Here is a 19,977-nt window from a genome sequence, read left to right as displayed (position 1 = left end):
TCCACATTTTGTCCAACCAAAAATGTAAATGTACTATTGGGATTTTATGTGATAGACCAACACAAAGTGGCACATAACTGTGAAGTGAAGGGAAAATGATAAATGTTTTTCAAAAATGTTTACATATAAATATCTGAAAAGTGTGTAGTTCGCATTTGTATTCAGCCCCCTTTAGTCTGATACCCCTAACCAAAATCTAGTGCAACCAATTGCTTTCAGAAGTCACTTAAAGCGGATCTCCACTCTAAAGTGGAGTCCCGCTGATCGGAACCCTCCCCCCCTCCGGTGTCACATTTGACACCTTTCAGGGGGGAGGGGGGTGCAGATACCTGTCTACAGACAGGTATCTGCACCCACTTCCGGCCCTACGATACGGGCAAAGGACGGGTTTTTTCCTTACCTTCCGTCCGTCCCCCGTTGTATGCTGGGAACACTCGGCTCCCAGCACACAGCGGGAGCCAATCGGCGGGCGCAGCGCGACTCGCGCATGCGCCGTAGGGAACCGGGCAGTGAAGCCGGAGCGCTTCACTTCCTGGTTCCCTCACCGTGGATGGAGGGGGGAGCAGCAGGGTGACGAGCGATCGCTCGTCATCTGCTGCGATCACCGCTGGACTCCAGGACAGGTAAGTGTCCTTATATTAAAAGTCAGCAGCTGCAGTATTTGTAGCTGCTGGCTTTTAATACATGTTTTTAGTGGCACATCCGCTTTAATTAGTAATGTAGCACTATCCCGGAGGAGCTGCTGGTTATTTTTGGGTGGCATGTTACCTCTATATTCCTGCTGTCCAGGGTGAAAAAAGAGCCCTAGGAATTTTAATGTCCACACAATGCACTTATTTTTCTTGGGTTTATTTTGCATAACTTCAGTAGAAAAGAAGGATAAGGGGTGGAAAGGGTAGATAGGTTCAGGTGCTTAGTCACAAATAGGGAAACATTTCCAGCAAACAGTTCTCGTCGCCACTCTAGCCAGAGTGGGTATTGCTCACCCGGATAGGTCCCTCTCACTGGCCTAGCAGCTGGGATGGCGCATAAAGTAAAGTACAGTCTCTGCCACAGACCTTCCTTTATGAGGAGACACTTTGGTCCGGAATCCTCTGCCACAGGATTCAGCACCCAGATCTCTTTAGCTTAGCTTTGGTAGAACTTTTAGACCCGACAGGCGACACTGTCAAGTCTCTCAGTGCACGGTGCATCCTTCGATGAAGTTTCCAGGCCTTCTCCCAAGGCCTGGCCCTCTCCAGGATAGGTACTCCCCTAGCTTCCTTCATCAAGTGGCTTCCTCCCGTTGGACGGACAGCACAGGATCACCCTTGCAAGGCAGGCCTCAGTCAGACTACTGGGCCCACAAACTAAGTCACACCCCCGGGCCATCGTGGTCCCGGAAACAGGATTCAGGACACGCACCTCAGGCCACACGGCCACGAGGTGCGTGGGATGACAGACCCCGCACTAATGGCGTCTGCCCCTTAAGTACCCCTCCCCAGCATGCACAGCGAGCAACCACTCCCACTGATTCGCTGCCGAGGGGGGATGCCGAGGGGGGATGCCCAATACACCTTGAGCTTGCTGCTGCCACCCCCAGGCGAACAATGGTGGATACTCCCAGCACAGTCATGGCTGGAACAGAGGCCCTTAATCACTCTTGTCTGAGCCAAATAACAGCTCAGACCCCACTAAATTTAAAGCAGTGCCTGATCAACAGGAGCAGGGTGCTACAGTAAATAGTCCACCTGTGTGTAATTTAATCTCAGTATAAATACAGCTGTTCTGTGAAGGCCTCAGATGTTTGTTAGAAAACCTTAGTGAACAAACAGCATCATGAAGGCCAAAGAACACACCAGATAGGTCAGGGATAGTTTTGGAGAAGTTTAAAGCAGGGTTAGGTTATAAAAAATATCCCAAGCCTTGAACACCTCACATAGCACTGTTCAATCCATCAACCAATGGAAAGAGTATGGCACAAATGCAAACCTACCAAGACATGGCCGTCCACCTAAACGGACAAAGAGAGCATTAATCAGAGAAGCAGTCAAGAGGTTGTAGTGGTGGCAGCTCAGGTGGAAGAACTAGTCCACAGGACAACAATTAGTTGTGCACTCCATAAATCTGGCCTTTATGGAAGAGTGGCAAGAAGAAAGCCATTGTGAAAGGAAGCGATAAGTCCTGTTTTCAGTTTGCGAGAAGCCATGTGGGGGACACAGCAAACACGTGGAAGAAGATGCTCTGGTCAGATGAGACCAAAACTGAATTTACTGGGCTAAAAGCAAAATGCTATGTGTGGCTGAAAACTAACACTGCACATCACCCTGAACACACGGAAACATGGTGGTGGCAGCGTCATATTGTGGGGATGCTTTTCTTCAGCATGGACAGGGAAGCTGGTCAGATGGGAAGATGGATGGAGCCAAATACTGGGCAATCTTATGCCGCGTACACACCATCACTTTATGTTATTAAAAAAAAACGACGTTTTTAAAAACGTCAATTAAAATGACCGTGTGTGGGGAAAATGTCGTTTTATGTCTTGTGAAAAACGACAAAAAAAAATTGAAGCATGCTTAAATTTTTTGTGTTGTTTTTCAAAACGTCATTTTTTGTGTCACAAAAATTGACCGTGTGTAGCTAAAACGACGTTTAAAACAACGTTTTTATACCCGCCCATGCTCAGAAGCTAGTTATAAAGCGAGCTTCAATGGAAAAGAGTGGTGAATGTAACCTCGCTTTGCTAGAGCATTTTTTTTACTTCACAAAAAAATTTGTTTTTTTTTCATCACATAAAGAGATGGTGTGTACGCGGCATTAGAAGAAAACCTTTTAGAGTCTGCAAAAAGCTTGAGACTGGGGCAGAGGTTCGCCTTCCAACAGGACAACAACCCTAAACATACAGCCAGAGCTACAATGGAATTATTTAGATTAAAGCATATTCATGTGTTAGAATGGCCCAGTCAAAGTCCAGACCTAAATCCAATTCAGAATCTGTGGCAAGACTTAAAAAAATTGCTGTTCACAGACACTCTCCATCCAATCTGACAGAGCTTGAGCTATTTTACAACGAAAAATGGGCAAAAATGTCACTCTCTAGATGTGCAAAGCTGGTAGACATATTCAAAAAGACTTGCAGCTGTAATTGCAGTAAAAGATGGTTCTACAAAGTTTTGACTCAGGAGGGCTGAATACAAATGCCTGCCACACTTTATAGATATTTATCTGTAAAGAAAAAACATTTATCATTTTCCTTTCACTTTACAATTATGTGCCACTTTGTGTTGGTCCATCACATACAATTTCAATACAAGCGGGGGACAACACTAGGAAAATAATTGACCTGGTGGAGGTGGCGAACAGGGAGGGTCAGAGGTCCATGCTACTAGGCTTGGACGCCGATAAGGCCTTTGACGCTTGGGGTGGCCCTTTCGGTTCGCTACGCTGCGCCATGTGGGATTTAGGGGGCTATTCCTGCGGGCCTTCCAACACCTGTACTCTGAACCATCCTCCCAAGTCAAGACCCCCTTTGCCCTCTCCCCCGCGTTTCCGGTAACTAACGGCACCAGGCAGGGGTGTCCTCTATCTCCCCTGCTGTTTGCGCTTTGCGTAGAACCCCTGGCCGCAACCATTCGTCAGAACCCGGATATTAGAGGGATCTTAGTTAGAGACCAAGAGTTCAAAATCTCATTATTTGCAGATGATATCATCCTCACACTCACCCAGCCTAGGATCTCCCTCCCAAACCTGCATGCGGAGCTTGATCGCTTTGGAGCTCTCTCAGGCTACAAAATAAATGCGTCCAAATCAGAAGCGCTCCCGAATAATATTCCCATCGGGGAGGTGGCCCACCTGCGATCCAATTTCCCTTATAGCTGGAAAACCTCCTCCCTGAAGTATCTGGGGATCCACATCACCCCCACCTTTGCCACCCTTTATCAGCAGAACTTCCCCCTCCCCCTCTTCCGCACCATTAGGGCCCTTCTACTGCAATGGAGGAAGCACCACATCTCCCTATTGGGCAGCAGTAAAGATGGCGATTCTCCCAAAAATACTCTACCTGTTTCAAACCCTGCCCATTCCAGTGCCCTACGCCCATCTGAGAAAACTTCAGACTGACCTGCTCCAGTACACATGGAACTACAAATGTCATAGAATCCCCTGTTCGGTATTGCTGGCGGCATGATAAGAGGGGGGTCTGGCCTACCCTGATCTAGTTAAGTACTACCAAGCGACCAAGCTGAAGGCTGTAGCCTCCTGGTTCACGTTACGTTCATACAATAAATGGACACAAATAGAAAAACTGTGGCTGGCCCCCAGTACATCCAAACAACTTACTATGGAGTGCGGATGTGGAGGTAGATCCCGGCCGCATGTTGGGCCCTATGACCCAGCTCAGACGTATGTGGCGCAAACTGATACGTCAGCATAAGTTATCCTCCGATAGCTCCCTCCTGACCTCTTTTGCTGGCAACCCCAAAGTCCCGGATAGCCTCACCCACAGAATGTCCACTCCATGGACAACGAGGAACCTTTTCCACTTTGGGAACCTAGTGGATCCCCTGACTCGCAAAATGCGCACATTTGCGAACCTACAGGCCAAATACGATTTACCGCGCCAAGAGTTCTATGGATATCTCCAGATACGCCACTATGCTCTGACAATCGCTCCAAACCTGCAATTTTCCCCCCCAACGCCTTTTGAAAGGCTGATATTGGCGGGCGCGGCACAGAGGGGCTTAATCTCTAACATATATAAAATATTGAACTCTCGGCCTGTAGATAATGTGGGCAAACGCGCGTATATGATTAAGTGGGAAAAGGCCCTAGGCGAGGAGATCTCCATGGAACACTGGCAGGTGATCTGGTCTCAAGCAGCAAAAAGTTTGATCTGCACTTTATATAAGGAGAACACATATAAAATCCTTTACTTCTGGTACATGACACTTGACGTTCTCCACACCATATACCTGACTACCTCAGACCGCTGCTGGCGCTGTCAGCGGGACAGGGGAACTCTTATCCATATTTACTGGAGCTGCCCACTGATCGTCCCTTTTTGGAACTCGGTCCAGCAGTTATTGAACTGGCTTCTAGACAGGACGCTCCCCCTGACTCCGAATTTTTACTTACTAGGATTATCCCCACTGAACATCCCAGCACCCTACAAGAAATTGACCCGACATATCCTCACAGCAGCGCGCTGTCTGGTGGCTTTACACTGGAAGCGCTCCACCCCTCCCCCCCCTGAGACCCTATATGCCAGGATAAAGGATGTGGAATTAATGGAGAAGATGACAGCCAGAATGCAAGACAGACTTGAGGCCCACGACAAGGTCTGGGAGCTTTGGCACCGCCGGGAGGAGGCATCCTGACCAGGTAGTTGAGCCGCACTGGTGACTTCCCATCCCATTCCCTTTCCCCCTTCTTCCCTGCCTTTCTTTTCTTTCCCCCTCCCCCTTTTTCTTTTTGCTGTTTCCTTTCTCTTCTTATTCTTATCTCTTCCTGTGAGCCCACTAGTGACTCGCGATTGTTCATTAGTACAATGTTGCACTGAAATGTCTATCTCTTTCCATGCACTTAACCGGTTTATGTAGCTAATGCTCAGTACGAACTATTCGCTCCCTCGTGAGAGGACACATAGTTGGTCAGACAGAGCTCTGGAAATTGTCAAATATGTTAATGACCACTCCACTAGATGTTGCTTACGAGGATGGCCCTGCATGTATACATGTATTGAAAATTTCTAAATAAAACTGTTATTGATAAAAAAATTTAAAAAATTCAATACATTTACATTTGTGTTTGTAACATGACAAAATGTGGAAAAATGTCAAGGGGTATGAATACTTTTTTCATGGCACTGTACACTATTTTCTTGATTGAAGCATTTTTCTCTTTAACCAGAAGCTTGTACACTGACCACTACACAGATCTGAGTTCCTGTATATGCACTTTTCGAGCTCCTGTAGATGTGCTTTTTGTAGAATCCTCAAGTCCACAGAGTCACTTGAGCACCAAAGTCAAATAGAGCTTCCATATACAGTATCTCACAAAAGTGAGTACACCCCTCACATTAATAATGTTATTATATCTTTTCATGTGAAGAAATTACACGTTACTACAATGTGAAGTAGTGAGTGTACAGCTTGTATAACGGTGTAAATTTGCTGTCCCCTCAAAATAACTCACACAGCCATGTCTAAACTGCTGGCAGCAAAAGTGAGTACACCCCTAAGTGAAAATGTTCAAATTGGGCCCAATTAGCCATTTTCCCTCCACGGTGTCATGTGACTCATTAGTGTGACAAGGTCTCAGGTGTGAATGGGAAGCAGGTGTGTTAAATTTGGTGTTATCGCTCTCACTCTCATACTAGTCACTGGAAGTTCAACATGGCACCTCATGGCAAAGAACTCTCTGAGGATCTGAAAAAAAAGAATTGTTGCTCTACATAAAGATGCCCTAGGCTATAAGAAGATTGCCAAGACAAGAAAAGCTGCTCCAGGTGAGTGAGTCTCTGGTTAATCCCCACACACACTAGTCAGGTGCTAGCCCAGCTCGCATGCTGTGTAATGTGAAGAAATAATTCCGGACGGCTGCACTTCCAAAAATCCTTTCATTGAAGCTTCATATGAGATATGACAAGTGGTTGACAGATGGAGCAGGGGACAAAGAGGTAGTCGCGTTTCGCGCAAATATCAGTGCTTAGTCATTACCAAGATTGCCAAGACCCTGAAACTGAGCTGCAGCACAGTGGCCAAGACCACACAGCGGTTTAAGAGGACAGGTTCCACTCAGAACAGGCCTCACCATGGTCAACCAAAGAAGTTGAGTGCACAAGCTCAGCGTCATATCCAGAGGTTGTTTCTGGGAAATAGACGTATGAGTGCTGCCAGCATTGCTGCAGAGGTTGAAGGGGGGTCAGCCTGTCGCACACTGCATCAAATTGGTCTGCGTGGCTGTCGTCCCAAAAGGAAGCCTCTTCTAAAGATGATGCATGAGAATGCCTGCAAACAGTTTGCTGAAGACAAGCAGACTAAGGAAAATGGATTACTGGTGTAGCGCTACCCCCTCAGGAGCCGCTGGTTGATTTGGGATCGGCGTATTGAGTTACCTCTAATCGTTGTCTGGGGTGATAGTAGTGAGTAGAGCAGTAAACGAATGTCCAATCAGCAAAATGGGTTTTCTGAATGCTTTATTTCACGGCCCAACACGACCAACATCAACATGAGGTAGGACAGGAAAGGTTGATGAAGTAAAGAACTTTGCGGTATCAGGCTTGGATGAAAGAGAAAGCAATCCTGCTTTCAGCGATAGTAGTACAACTCGTCGCCATTCTAGCCAGAGTGGGTGAAGTGCCCCCGGACAGACTCCTGCCACGAGCCTGGCAGCCGGAGTGTCACTTTAAGGATGTTGGGAGGAGCAGGTCTCTGCCACAGACCTGGCTCTGATGGGCCTCTGCCACAGGCCTAGAACTACTGCTGTGGAGAAGTTGGCAAGGACCCCCTCTAACTGACTGAACCCAACCTCCCCGAGTTCTTCACATAAGCCTTGATGTGGATCCGGAGAGGCCAGGGGGAAAGGGGAAACAGGGAGAAAAACACAACTTGAACAGGGCAAACCCTTGTCCAGAACTTCTGAAAAGTTAGTAGGTCAGGCAAAGCAGTCATTTGACCTACTTATAGAATCGGGGGTCAGGTAACAAAACAGTATCCCCTCTTGCGGACGTTGATGTCACCGAGAAGATCTGATCTTTCTTCCCAGGGCACTTTAACACGACCCGGTCTCGACAAATGTGTCTGCCCCAGCTCCAGTCCCTGAGACAATCCTCAAAACGCTTTCCCACACAGACAAAGGCATAAGGGGTCTCACGTTCTGACTTTAGGACATTTAAACGCTCCCATACAGCGTTTCGGCACCATCCCTCTCTCTCCTGATCAATCTGGTAAAGGAGAGGGGGTGGCACATAAGGGTATTCGTACCCGTACTCAGTGGCAACCCTCTGAACCACCACACGCTGTAGGCGAGCCAAATTGGGCAATGCCCGTGGGTCTCCTCATCCCGGCAGCACTATTGCGTCCGGTGCCCTTTTCAACATGGGAGCAACTAAGGGCACAGGGGTGGTGAGTGTAACAGGGACAACATTTGACTCACCGACTCCCCAGGTCAGACGCGGAACGTCCATGCACGGCTGCTGGGACCCACACGATGCGCTTTCCGGCCGGAGCGTTTCTTCCTCCTCCGAGTACCGTAGAGGGTACGGGATCTTCCGAAGCCCTGCGACTCAGGGAACCTAGGTTCGAACAGGTAGTCAGGAAGATCGCCGTCATCGGTTAAGGAATCATCTGATAAGGGGTCAAAGTCTAAAGACTGCAACTCCTCCGCTGGCGGGTAACCGCAGGGTTTGGCTGCTGTAGGGTCCCTTGGCCAATCCGACAAGGAGCGCTGATTAGGTAGGCCTCGACCGCGGCTGCGAGAGGCTGGAGCAGGCCCTGCTCCAACAGAGGCATGCCAGAGACCGCTGTGGAGGTGATTGTCTCCGAGGTGGTCTCGGCCTGTGTACTCGTCATGTCCGTTAGGCTGGTCACGCTGGACGCGTCATCTTCTTGGTCCGGTTTGTTCACAGGGCTTACCTCCAATGAACGAGGTGGCGAGGCAGCCGAGAGTTGGGTCAAGGTGGACGACACTGAAATTATTTCAGGGTCCTGGACTTCTGGTTCCACAATGGCCACCGACGGGGATGGCTCCGGCCATACGGCTTCCTCCTCCGCGGTGATAGTGGCGGTGACTAAATTCACCCGGTACTCCCTTGGAGCTTGCGTGGGTGACGTGGCCACGAATAAGTAGGCCCGGCATCGCTGGCATCGGGCCAAAGGCTGTATTTTAATGGACAGTTCCATGCATCGCGGGCAGGACAGGCCCAGCATCTCTGTTCCCCCGCTGGACAGCAACACAAATTGTCCCTCTGTGGACAGGCGAATACCTGTGTCAGTCACAGGGACTCCCAGTGGTGCAAACATGCTGAGGACCCCCGGTGAGGTAATGGGAGACCTCAGTCGCGGAACGGCAAAACCCGGTTGTAGGAAGGCAGACATCACCACGTGGTTTTCCTCCTCTCTTGCAGGTGGGCGGTGTTCTGCCGAAATGGCGCGAAGACTCTGTTATACGTCTCACGCAGGGGTGGGTGGCTCCTCCCACTTGAAGAACTTGTTCAGGCACGTGCTGTGCTGCACGTACGCCCAAGCTTAGCTGTGTGAGGTTAACTCCCTCGTAGCCGGACAGTTCAAAACACGACACTTCGCTCTTTAATAAATCTTGTACTCACAAATTTCGTTGCCAGAGGTAACAGCTAAAACACCAGACGAGCCCCCATGTGTAGCGCTACCCCCTCAGGAGCCGCTGGTTGATTTGGGATCGGCGTATTGAGTTACCTCTAATCGTTGTCTGGGGTGATAGTAGTGAGTAGAGCAGTAAACGAATGTCCAATCAGCAAAATGGGTTTTCTGAATGCTTTATTTCACGGCCCAACACGACCAACATCAACATGAGGTAGGACAGGAAAGGTTGATGAAGTAAAGAACTTTGCGGTATCAGGCTTGGATGAAAGAGAAAGCAATACTGCTTTCAGCGATAGTAGTACAACTCGTCGCCATTCTAGCCAGAGTGGGTGAAGTGCCCCCGGACAGACTCCTGCCACGAGCCTGGCAGCCGGAGTGTCACTTTAAGGATGTTGGGAGGAGCAGGTCTCTGCCACAGACCTGGCTCTGATGGGCCTCTGCCACAGGCCTAGAACTTGGATGAGCTAAATGGTTGAGCTTATCCTCCCAATAAATGTGCGCTAGGGTCACCGGTTGACAGTGGAAGTGTACCTGTCAATGTGCCGGTCACCAGATCCCCGATGGTTCGTTCAAGTCTCTCAGACAACCTGCCTCCAGGTTCTCCTTGAGCCGATCCCCTACCGCACAGCACGTAGATTAGGATCTCTTCATAAGAGCTGGGGACCCAGTCAGTCACTGGGGCCCCTTTGTGGCATCAGTTGCTCTGGGCCAGGAGGGCCCAGAGTCTGAAACTCTGCGTTGCGCATGACCCCAGGCCAGGCAGGCCATAGTGGTGGGGCCCGCGATGTGCGCACACCCTAAAGGTGGGTGCCGCACCTGGAACCAGAAACCCACGAAGAACCAAGAACAACGGCTTCCGCCACAGAAATACCCCCTCCCAGCATGCACAACGAGGCTCAACTCCTCTCATTGGCTGCTGGGAAGAAGCAGCTCCGCCTGGATCCCCTCTGGCGCCATCTGCTGTCCAGAGATAAGACCATATCTCTGGACATACAGACTGACCCACAGGACAATCCAGAATTAGCGACAGCCAATTTTAACACAATTAAGAATGAGAGCAACTTACTTCTCTCATTCTCCCACTAACTTTAGCGTAGTGCCCTTACTGAAAGTAAAGGGGGCGCTACTCTGGACTCATGTCCTGTGGTCTAGATGAGACCAAAATAAACGTATTTGGTTCAGATGGTGTCAAGCGTGTGTGGCGGCAACCAAGTGAGGAGTACAAAGACAAGTGTCTTGCCTACAGTCAAGCATGGTGGTGGGAGTGTCAAGGTCTGGAGCTGCATGAGTGCTGCCGGAATGGGGGAGCTACAGTTCATTGAGGGAACCATGAATTCCAACATGTACTGTGACATACTGAAGCAGAGCATAATCCCCTCTCTACGGAGACTGGGATGCAGGGCAGTATTCCAACATGATAACGACCCCAAACACACCTCCAAGAAGACCACTACCTTGCTAACGGTAGGTGGACTCCAGTGGCAACCTGTAAAGCTCTGGTGAATTCCATGCCCAAGAGGGTTAAGTCAGTGATGGAAAATAATGGTGGCCACACAAAATATTGACACTTTAGGCCCAATTTGGACATTTTCACTTAGGGGTGTACTCACGTTTAGACAATGGCTGGGCGTTGAGTTATTTTGAGGGGACAGCAAATTTACACTGTTATACAAGCTGTACACTCACTACTTTACATTGTAGCAAAGTGTAATTTCTTCAGTGTTGTCACATGAAAAGATATAATAAAATATTTACAAAAATGTGAGGGGTGTACTCACTTTTGTTAGATACAGTATATGTCTTCAACTTGATTCGGCAGTATAGGAGAAGACAGGAATTAGCTGATTTGGCTGAATGAATATGTACCCTTCTCTTAATTCAAACTGATGCTTCAGACAACTGTCATGCCGCATACACACAATCGGATTTACCATCGGAAAAACCATGAAAGCTTGGCTTGCATACACACAGTCACACAAAAGTTCTCTGAACTTTCGTTCGTCAAGAACGCGGTGACGTACAACACTACGACGAGCCGAGAAAATGTTCAATGCTTCCGAGCATGCGTCAAATTGTTTCTGAGCATGCGTTGGAATTTTGAGAACCAGCTCTTAAAGCGGTTGTAAACCGCATAAACTTTTTTTTTTTTCCCCAAACCTGCAATGCAAAAGGCATAATAGGCTAGTATGCACCGCATACTAGCCTATTATGAAATACTTACCTCGGAACGAGGTGTGTACCACTTACCTGGTCCACGCCGAGCAGGATGTCATCTTGCTCCGGCGTGTCTTCCGGGTATCACCGCTCCAGCGCTGTGATTGGCTGGAGCGGCGATGACGTCACTCCCGCGCGTGCGCGCGGGAGATTTAAAATCGGCAGGGTCCGGCGGATGCCGGTCCTTCAGCCGTGGATTCCCCCCTGCGCATGCGCCGCCCGCATTGCGGGGGGAATATCTCCTAAACCGTGCAGGTTTAGGAGATATTCTCCTTACCTTCAGGTAAGCCTTGTTATAGGCTTACCTGTAGGTAAAAGTCCAAATAGTGGGTTTACAACCATTTTAATCTTTTGTTGGCAGAAATTCCGACAGCAAAAGTCCGATGGAATATACACACGGTCGGAATTTCCATTCAAAAGCTCACATCAGACTTTTGCTGTCGGAATTTCCGATCGTGTGTATTAGAAGGTAAGTGGACATCTTTCTTTTCTTTTTCTTTCCATGTCATTATATGTGTATCCACTTGTCCCTCCTCATCATTGCCCATCAGTGCTGCATATTAGTGCCTCCTCATCATTGCCACCTCATTAGTTTCCATCAGTGCTGCATATTAGTGCCTCCTCATCATTGCCACCTCATTAGTTTCCATCAGTGCTGCATATTAGTGCCTCCTCATCATTGCCACCTCATTAGTTTCCATCAGTGCTGCATATTAGTGCCTCCTCATCATTGTCCATAAGTGCGGCATATTAGTGCCTCCTCATCATTGACCATCGTTGGCAGCATATTAGTGCCTCATCAGTTCTGCATATTAGTGCCACCTCATCAGTGCTGCATAATAGTGCCTCCTCATCATTATACCCATCAGTGCTGCATATTAGTGCCTCCTCATCATTACCCATAAGTGCTGAATATTAGTGCCTCCTCATCATTGCTGCATATTAGTGCCTCCTCATCATTGCTGCATATTAGTGCCTCCTCATCATTACCCATCAGTGCTAAATATTAGTGCCTCCTCATCATTGCCACCTCATCAGTGCTGCATATTAGTGCCTCCTCATCATTGCTGCATATTAGTGCCTCCTCATCATTACCCATCAGTGCTGAATATTAGTGCCTCCTCATCAGTGCTGCATATTAGTGCCTCTTCATCATTGCTGCATATTAGTGCCTCCTTATCATTGCCCATCAGTGCTGCATATTAGTGCCTCCTAATCTATGCCACCTCATCAGTTCCCATCAGTGCTGCATATTAGTGCTTCCTCATCATTACCCGTCAGTGCTGCATATTAGTGCCTCTTCATTGTTGCTGCATATTAGTGCCTCTTCATCATTGCTGCATATTAGTGCCTCCTTATCATTGCCCATCAGTGCTGCATATTAGTGCCTCCTAATCTATGCCACCTCATCAGTTCCCATCAGTGCTGCATATTAGTGCTTCCTCATCATTACCCGTCAGTGCTGCATATTAGTGCCTCTTCATTGTTGCTGCATATTAGTGCCGCCTCATCATTGCTGCATATTAGTGCCTCTTCATCATTGCTGCATATTAGTGCCTCTTCATCATTGCTGCATATTAGTGCCTCTTCATTGTTGCTGCATATTAGTGCCTCCTCATCAGTGCTGCATATTAGGCCCCGTACACACGACCCAACATGTCTGCTGAAACTGGTCCGCAGACCAGTTTCAGCAGACATGTTCGGTCGTGTGTAGGACCGAGCGGACAGAATTCCAGCAAACATTTGCCCGCCGGGCCTTTTCCCAGCGGACAAATATTCCTGGACTTGTTTTAAAACAGTCCGCTGGAATCCTGCCCGCTCGGACATGTACGGTCGTCAGTACAGACCTACCGTACATGTCCGAGCGCCCGCAATCCCTCGCATGCGTCGAATGACTTTGACGCATGCGTGGAAGCATTTAACTGGCAGGCCCGCCCACGTCGCCGCGTCATCGTCGCGGCGACACCACGGACACGCCCCGCGTATTGTTTACGCGCGGATTTCTGTACGATGGTTAGTACAGCCATCGTACAGAAATCCCCGGGCAGACATGTACGGTGAAAACGGTCCGGCGGACCAGTTTCATCGTACAAGTTTGCCCGTGTGTACACGGCCTTAGTGCCTCTTCATTGTTGCTGCATATTAGTGCCTCCTCATCAGTGCTGCATATTAGTACCTCCTCATCAGTGCTGCATATTAGTACCTCCTCATCAGTGCTGCATATTAGTACCTCCTCATCAGTGCTGCATATTAGTACCTCTTCATTGTTGCTGCATATTAGTGCCTCCTCATCAGTGCTGCATATTAGTACCTCTTCATTGTTGCTGCATATTAGTGCCTCCTCATCAGTGCTGCATATTAGTGCCTCCTCATCAGTGCTGCATATTAGTACCTCTTCATTGTTGCTGCATATTAGTGTCTCTTCATCAGTGCTGCATATTAGTGCCTCCTCATCAGTGCTGCATATTAGTACCTCTTCATTGTTGCTGCATATTAGTGCCTCCTCATCAGTGCTGCATATTAGTACCTCTTCATTGTTGCTGCATATTAGTGCCTCCTCATCAGTGCTGCATATTAGTACCTCTTCATTGTTGCTGCATATTAGTGCCTCCTCATCAGTGCTGCATATTAGTACCTCTTCATTGTTGCTGCATATTAGTGCCTCCTCATCAGTGCTGCATATTAGTACCTCTTCATTGTTGCTGCATATTAGTGCCTCCTCATCAGTGCTGCATATTAGTGCCTCCTCATCAGTGCTGCATATTAGTGCCTCCTCATCAGTGCTGCATATTAGTGCCTCCTCATCATTGCTGCATATTAGTGCCTCTTCATCAATGCACATCAGTGAAGGAGAAAAATGACTTATCTACAAAATTTTCTACCAGAAAACTAAGATTTTTTTTTTCTTCAAAACTGTCTGACTTTTTTTATTTTTCTAGCAAAACAAAAAAAAACACAGTGGCGATTGAATACCACCAAAATATATCTCTGTCTCAAAAAAAATGATAAAACGTTTCTTTGGATACAACGTTGCATGACCGTACAATTTTCATTCAAAGCGCAACAGCACTGAAAGCTGAAAATTGGCCTGGGCAGGAAGGGGATAAAGGTGCCCAGTGTTGAAGCGGTTAAACCTATCCAAAAGAAAGCTCGCTTTCAAAAAATGATAATTTCATATGGGCGCAGTGTTGCATGACTGCGCAATGGTCCTTCAGGCTCGGTTCACACAGGGGCGACCTGTCATGCGTCTTAGCCACCTGACAAGTCGCGTTCTATTCAGTGCAGTGGAACCACTCTAATCGGAGCGACTCAAGAGAGAAAGGTTCTTGTACCATTTGGGGGCGACTTGCATTGACTTCTATGACAGAAGTCATTTGCAAGCTGTGCTGAATGGGGAGGCCTCCGCGTCTGGCGACTCAAAGTAAACCGAGATTCAAAGTGTGACAGCGCTGAAAGCTGGCCTGGGCAGGAAGGGGGTGAAAATGGCCGGCATTAAAGTGGTTAATACATGTAAAATCCTAATAAATATTTGTGTATGACTGCAGCACACTAATTAAGTATTCCTTATCCATAAAATAGTGAAAGTGTACAGCTTTCCCGCACAGTGAGTTGCCTTTCATGGGGCTGCCTCATTACCTCTCTATATATGTCTCTAAACAAGAGTTTACCCCAGCACAGTTGTTTCAGCTCTCTGACAACCGCGCCACTCCCCATCCACGTGTCTAAAAATAACCTCTGACGTCCGTCGGCGCAGGCCAACTCATTTACAAAGAAAAAGCGGGTCATGTGACTGCAGGCGGCTCGCCATTGGGCGAACTCCTCCGCCCGGCGTTGAGGCGGTTAACATATGACATCAGCCCAGCCTGCCTCGCAGCGCGCTCGTCCCGCCCGATATGTAAAACAGGGAACGCTCGCACGTCATTTCTGACCAATGACAGAACGGTTAAGTGACATCATGTCGCAGGAAACCTTATATAAGTAAGTAGGGTGTCGGGCAGAGTTAGTGGCGCTTTGAGAAGTCGGGTGCGGGACGGTGCTGTGTGGGGTGGGTGCGTCTGTCGGCGGAATAAGGAAGTGGCCGCCTCGTTGTTCGGCTCAGCAAGGAAACAAAGACGTGGTCCCACACCCTGTGAACTTCTCCTCGTAGTACACGAAGAAGAGACAGCCATTGGTAGACTGGGCGGTAAAAGTTGTTGCTGGGCTCCCAGGAAGAGCTGTGTGAGGAGAAAGAGGAGGAGGGGGGGCACCACCTGCCAGGAAAGTGTGACCAACACACTGCAAACAAAGGCTGCCTGCCCCTTAAAGGGATATACACCCCTCCAAGAACAAAGAAAGCATCTTCCGGAGTGGGGGCTCATACGTCAACAGACGACCAAGTTTCATATCGTACCTCAGCACACAGATGGGGCTTCTTCGACTCTTCTCCCTCAGTTTTGTATCTAAACTGTCTTGAGGTATAATGGAAACGCCTTTCTACCATGATGATGTGTTAAATGTGCGCCCGGCTTACAACTTCTATACCATGATGAAGAAAAACCTCAACCTGAACTTAAACGACCAGGTAGTGGCCAACCTGAAACCTCTACGGGACACCGACGGCCTTTTGACTTCTCCCGACCTTGGCCTGCTAAAGCTAGCTTCTCCAGAACTAGAGAGACTGATCATTCAATCGAATGGCCTGGTTACCACTACGCCTACCACCAGCCAGTTCCTGTACCCAAAGGTAGCTAGCGACGAGCAGGAATTTGCCGAAGGATTTGTAAAAGCGCTAGAGGACCTTCACAAGCAGAATCAACTCGGTGTCCCGACCACAGGAGTGGATTTAAGTTCGCTGCCTTCCGGCGCAAGTCTTCAGCCTCCCTTGCCGTCCGATGCGCCCGTCTATGCCAACCTCAGCAGCTATTCTACTGGGACAATAGGCACCACTGTTAACTACAGCACTGACACGGTACCGTATCCTCCTCCTCCATCTGGGTTGGCACAACAGCCTGCCCCACCTCCACCTCGAATGCAGAGCCTCAAGGATGAGCCTCAGATTGTGCCCGAGATTTCAAGTTTTGGGGATAGTCCCCCAATGTCCCCAATAAATATGGACACGCAAGAGAGAATAAAGGCCGAAAGAAAAAGATTAAGAAACAGAATAGCTGCTTCCAAATGTAGGAAGAGGAAACTAGAGAGAATCTCCAGGCTGGAAGACAAGGTAAAAAGCCTTAAAAATCAAAACACAGAGTTGGCATCTACTGCCAACCTGTTGAGAGAACAGGTGGCCCAGCTTAAGCAAAAGGTCATGAGTCACGTCAATAGTGGCTGCCAACTTCTTCCTCAACAAGTTCAAGCTTACTAAACTTTGGTTTCTATATCTGCATCAGTTGAGCAACTTCATTCCAAAAGAAAGGCTCTCTTGCCAAATAGTGGGTTGTCCTGGCACCGTACCATTGTATACCTGTCAGGATCAAAGACCCAGCCAAAGACTTTGCCGGACTGGACCTTTTAGCTACCAATTTGCTTCCGTCACTACTGCGTCTTCTTCAGGCTCTACAGTTGCAGTTATATAGGACAAGAGGTGAAGATTATTGGGGCCTTAACATTTTGAAGCAGATTCTTACTATACAGACTGTAGCTTTGTGTTTCGGTTAACCCTTTTCTAGCGTTAAGGGTCACATTATGCAGCAAGTACTTTTGCTTTCTGACATCACTAGGGTAGAAGGAATTGGGACTTAAAAGGTCATTCCACTCAAAAGTGATACTTTAGTTGTAGGTGGAGTCTGGTGTGGAGAGTCATTTGCTGCCTCCTTATCTCTGGGGGCTCTGACGGTCTCCGTTCCCACTCCTTATTTTGCATTCTCAGTTATTTAAAATAAATGTATTACAAAGGAGAGACTGCAGCAGTTCTGCAGATGTGGGAACTCCAATCTCGCTTAGTCCTTTAGAACCCCTGGTTTAGAACACGCCAGCTTCTACAAAAAACCTGCAAAATGTCTCTTTTGAGAAGACCGACTCTTTTTGGTGTAAAGCATCTCCAAGGAACAGAATATTTTTGACAACCTAATGTTTACAGTACCTCACTGTTAATGTGCAGTGTTTGTATTTAAAGTGTAAAAACCTGTTAGAAGACAAACTTGGTCAGTTAATAACGCCAAGTGCAATTACTGCTGATTTACTTGTATACTGCCTTAATTGTTTACAAGGTTTTTAGAGCAGTGAGAAGCTAAGGGGAGGGGGTGGGGGGGTCCGGTAGTAATCCCTTTTATCACTGAAGGCTTTGTAACATTGCTGATCACTCCTGTATTGGAGTAGTAAGTAGGACTGTGTTATAATTGCACACATTGGATGTCATTTGTAAAATAATGTAAATGTTATATTTTACAGATCTCGTTTTGTTTGAAGTGGTCAGTTTGCTATATTTATGTTATACTGGGAACAATATTTTTTAATTTTTCTTTTTTCTTTTTTTTTACAATACATTCCAGTATATCCAGTATTTTAGTGCCCTTATGCACAATAAAATATTGTCCGAATGATGAAACGTGCCAGTGTGCCTGATGATGTAGACTTGTTTTGTGTGTATTTGTAGTAAAAGCTATATTATGAAAATTATTTTTTAAGTAGCCACAAGGTATTGAATGCATACCTGATGTGCTTGTATGCAAATATTTAATCTAAGGGTAAAATATTTTCTTGTTTATATCAAATATAAATTTATAGGAACATTTTGGGAAAATGTTTTATCTACATAATGCACTATGGATGAGTTTTAATAATGCTTAACCTGTTCCCTGCCAGCACCAGTAGATTAACAATTCAACTTGCACTGTTTAATGTTGTTAGCTTTGTAGCTTGCTGCAGTTTTGGTCTTTTCAGTGTCCGTGAACTTGCACATAAATTGACCCCGTTATGTGTTTTGGTGGATGGACATCTGTTGGTCATATTCTGAGATGCTAGAAAACAGTTTGCCTGGAGAGTGCAAAATCTGCTGTAGCTCTGCATAGAAACCAATCACTTTTTTTTTTTTTTTTGTCAAAGCTTTATTGAACAAGCTGACGTTAGAAGCTGATTTGGCTCTAATGCGGTGCTGTAACAGATTTTGCACTCTCCAGTTTCAGTAAATCGATACTGTGAAATTAATTTCATTTGTATTATACAACAAAAATATTTCTTAATTTTTGCCAAAATGTAAATGCGATGATCATTACAGCATATCGTATCTGATACGGTCACACACACACCTCTGATCATTTTTATTTCCTGTAAAATGATCAGATCAGGCAGGGTGGTCAGATCACTACAATTCCTTACAACAGGGGTTGACAAATTTGCTTGAAAACTAGGAGCCAGGTAAAAAAGTTAGGAGCCAGAAAACGCGCCCCGTCCCGACGAGCTTGCGCGCAGAAAGCGAACACATACGTGAGCAGCGCCCGCATATGTAAACGGTGTTCAAACCAGACATGTGAGGTATCCCCCGCGATTGGTAGAGCGAGAGCAATAATTCTAGCCCTAGACCTCCTCTGTAACTCAAAACATGCAACCTGTAGATTTTTTTTAAACGCCGCCTATGAAGATTTTAAAGGGTAAAAGTTTGTCGGCATTCCACGAGCGGACGCAATTTTGAAGCGTGACATGTTGGGTATGAATTTACTCGGCGTAACATTATCTTTCATAATATAAAAAAAAAAAATGGGGATAACTTTACTATTGTCTTATTTTTTAATTAAAAAAAGTGTAATTTTTTCACCAAAAAAGTGCGCTTGTAAGACCGCTGCGCAAATACGGCATGACAGAAAGTATTGCAACGTTTGCCATTTTATTCTCTAGGGTGTTAGGATAAAAAATATATATAATGTTTGGGGGTTCTAATTAGAGGGAAGAAGATGGCAGTGAAAATAGTGAAAAACAACATTAGAATTGCTGTTTAACTTGTAATGCTTAACTTGTAATACCAACGGCCACCACCAGATGGCGCCAGCTCACATCTGGTGGTAATAACTTGTAATACCAACGGCTCACCACCAGATGGCCCCAGCTCAAAAAAAAAAAAAAAATTTTTTTTTTTTTTTTTTTTTTTGCCCCCCCTTCCAAGCCAAGTCGCCAGGGCCCTATTTCTAGTCGCCATGGCGACCTGGCGCCCGGGATTTGTCGAGCCCTGCCTTACAAATAAGCAGCTCCTAGAGCTGCCATTCTGCAGCTTCATCCCCCTCTTTATTGACACGAGCTTCAATGTAAATTACACCTGTGGGCACTTCAGAGGAGGATATTTATAAATTCTGTTTAATACTGCCAAGTGCAATTACTTGTATATTGCCTTTGTTTACAAGATTCTTAGAGCAGTGAGAAGCTAAATTGGAGCAATGAGAGAGATTTAGGCTTTGTTTGAACAACATAGGTACGGCAGCTCATTCATTTCAATGCAGGGAAATAAGTCCCTGACTCTATTGAGGCCCTGTTC

General features: G+C 47.0%; 1 protein-coding gene across 1 annotated transcript; it reads left to right on the top strand.

Moving 5' to 3' along the window:
* The first annotated feature begins 15,520 nt into the window (after positions 1 to 15,520).
* JUND (JunD proto-oncogene, AP-1 transcription factor subunit) lies at positions 15,521 to 18,131 on the top strand. Its single transcript, XM_040327025.1, has one exon. The coding sequence runs from the start codon at positions 15,994 to 15,996 to the stop codon at positions 16,876 to 16,878; it is 885 nt and encodes a 294-aa protein (XP_040182959.1). The 5' UTR covers positions 15,521 to 15,993; the 3' UTR covers positions 16,879 to 18,131.
* Positions 18,132 to 19,977: the final 1,846 nt, after the last annotated feature.

The sequence above is a fragment of the Rana temporaria genome, chromosome 1, assembly GCF_905171775.1.
Source record: "Rana temporaria chromosome 1, aRanTem1.1, whole genome shotgun sequence".
Classification (NCBI taxonomy): domain Eukaryota; kingdom Metazoa; phylum Chordata; class Amphibia; order Anura; family Ranidae; genus Rana; species Rana temporaria.
The sequence above is the reverse complement of the archived record's forward strand: the minus strand, read 5'-3'. Positions and strand labels throughout refer to the sequence as shown.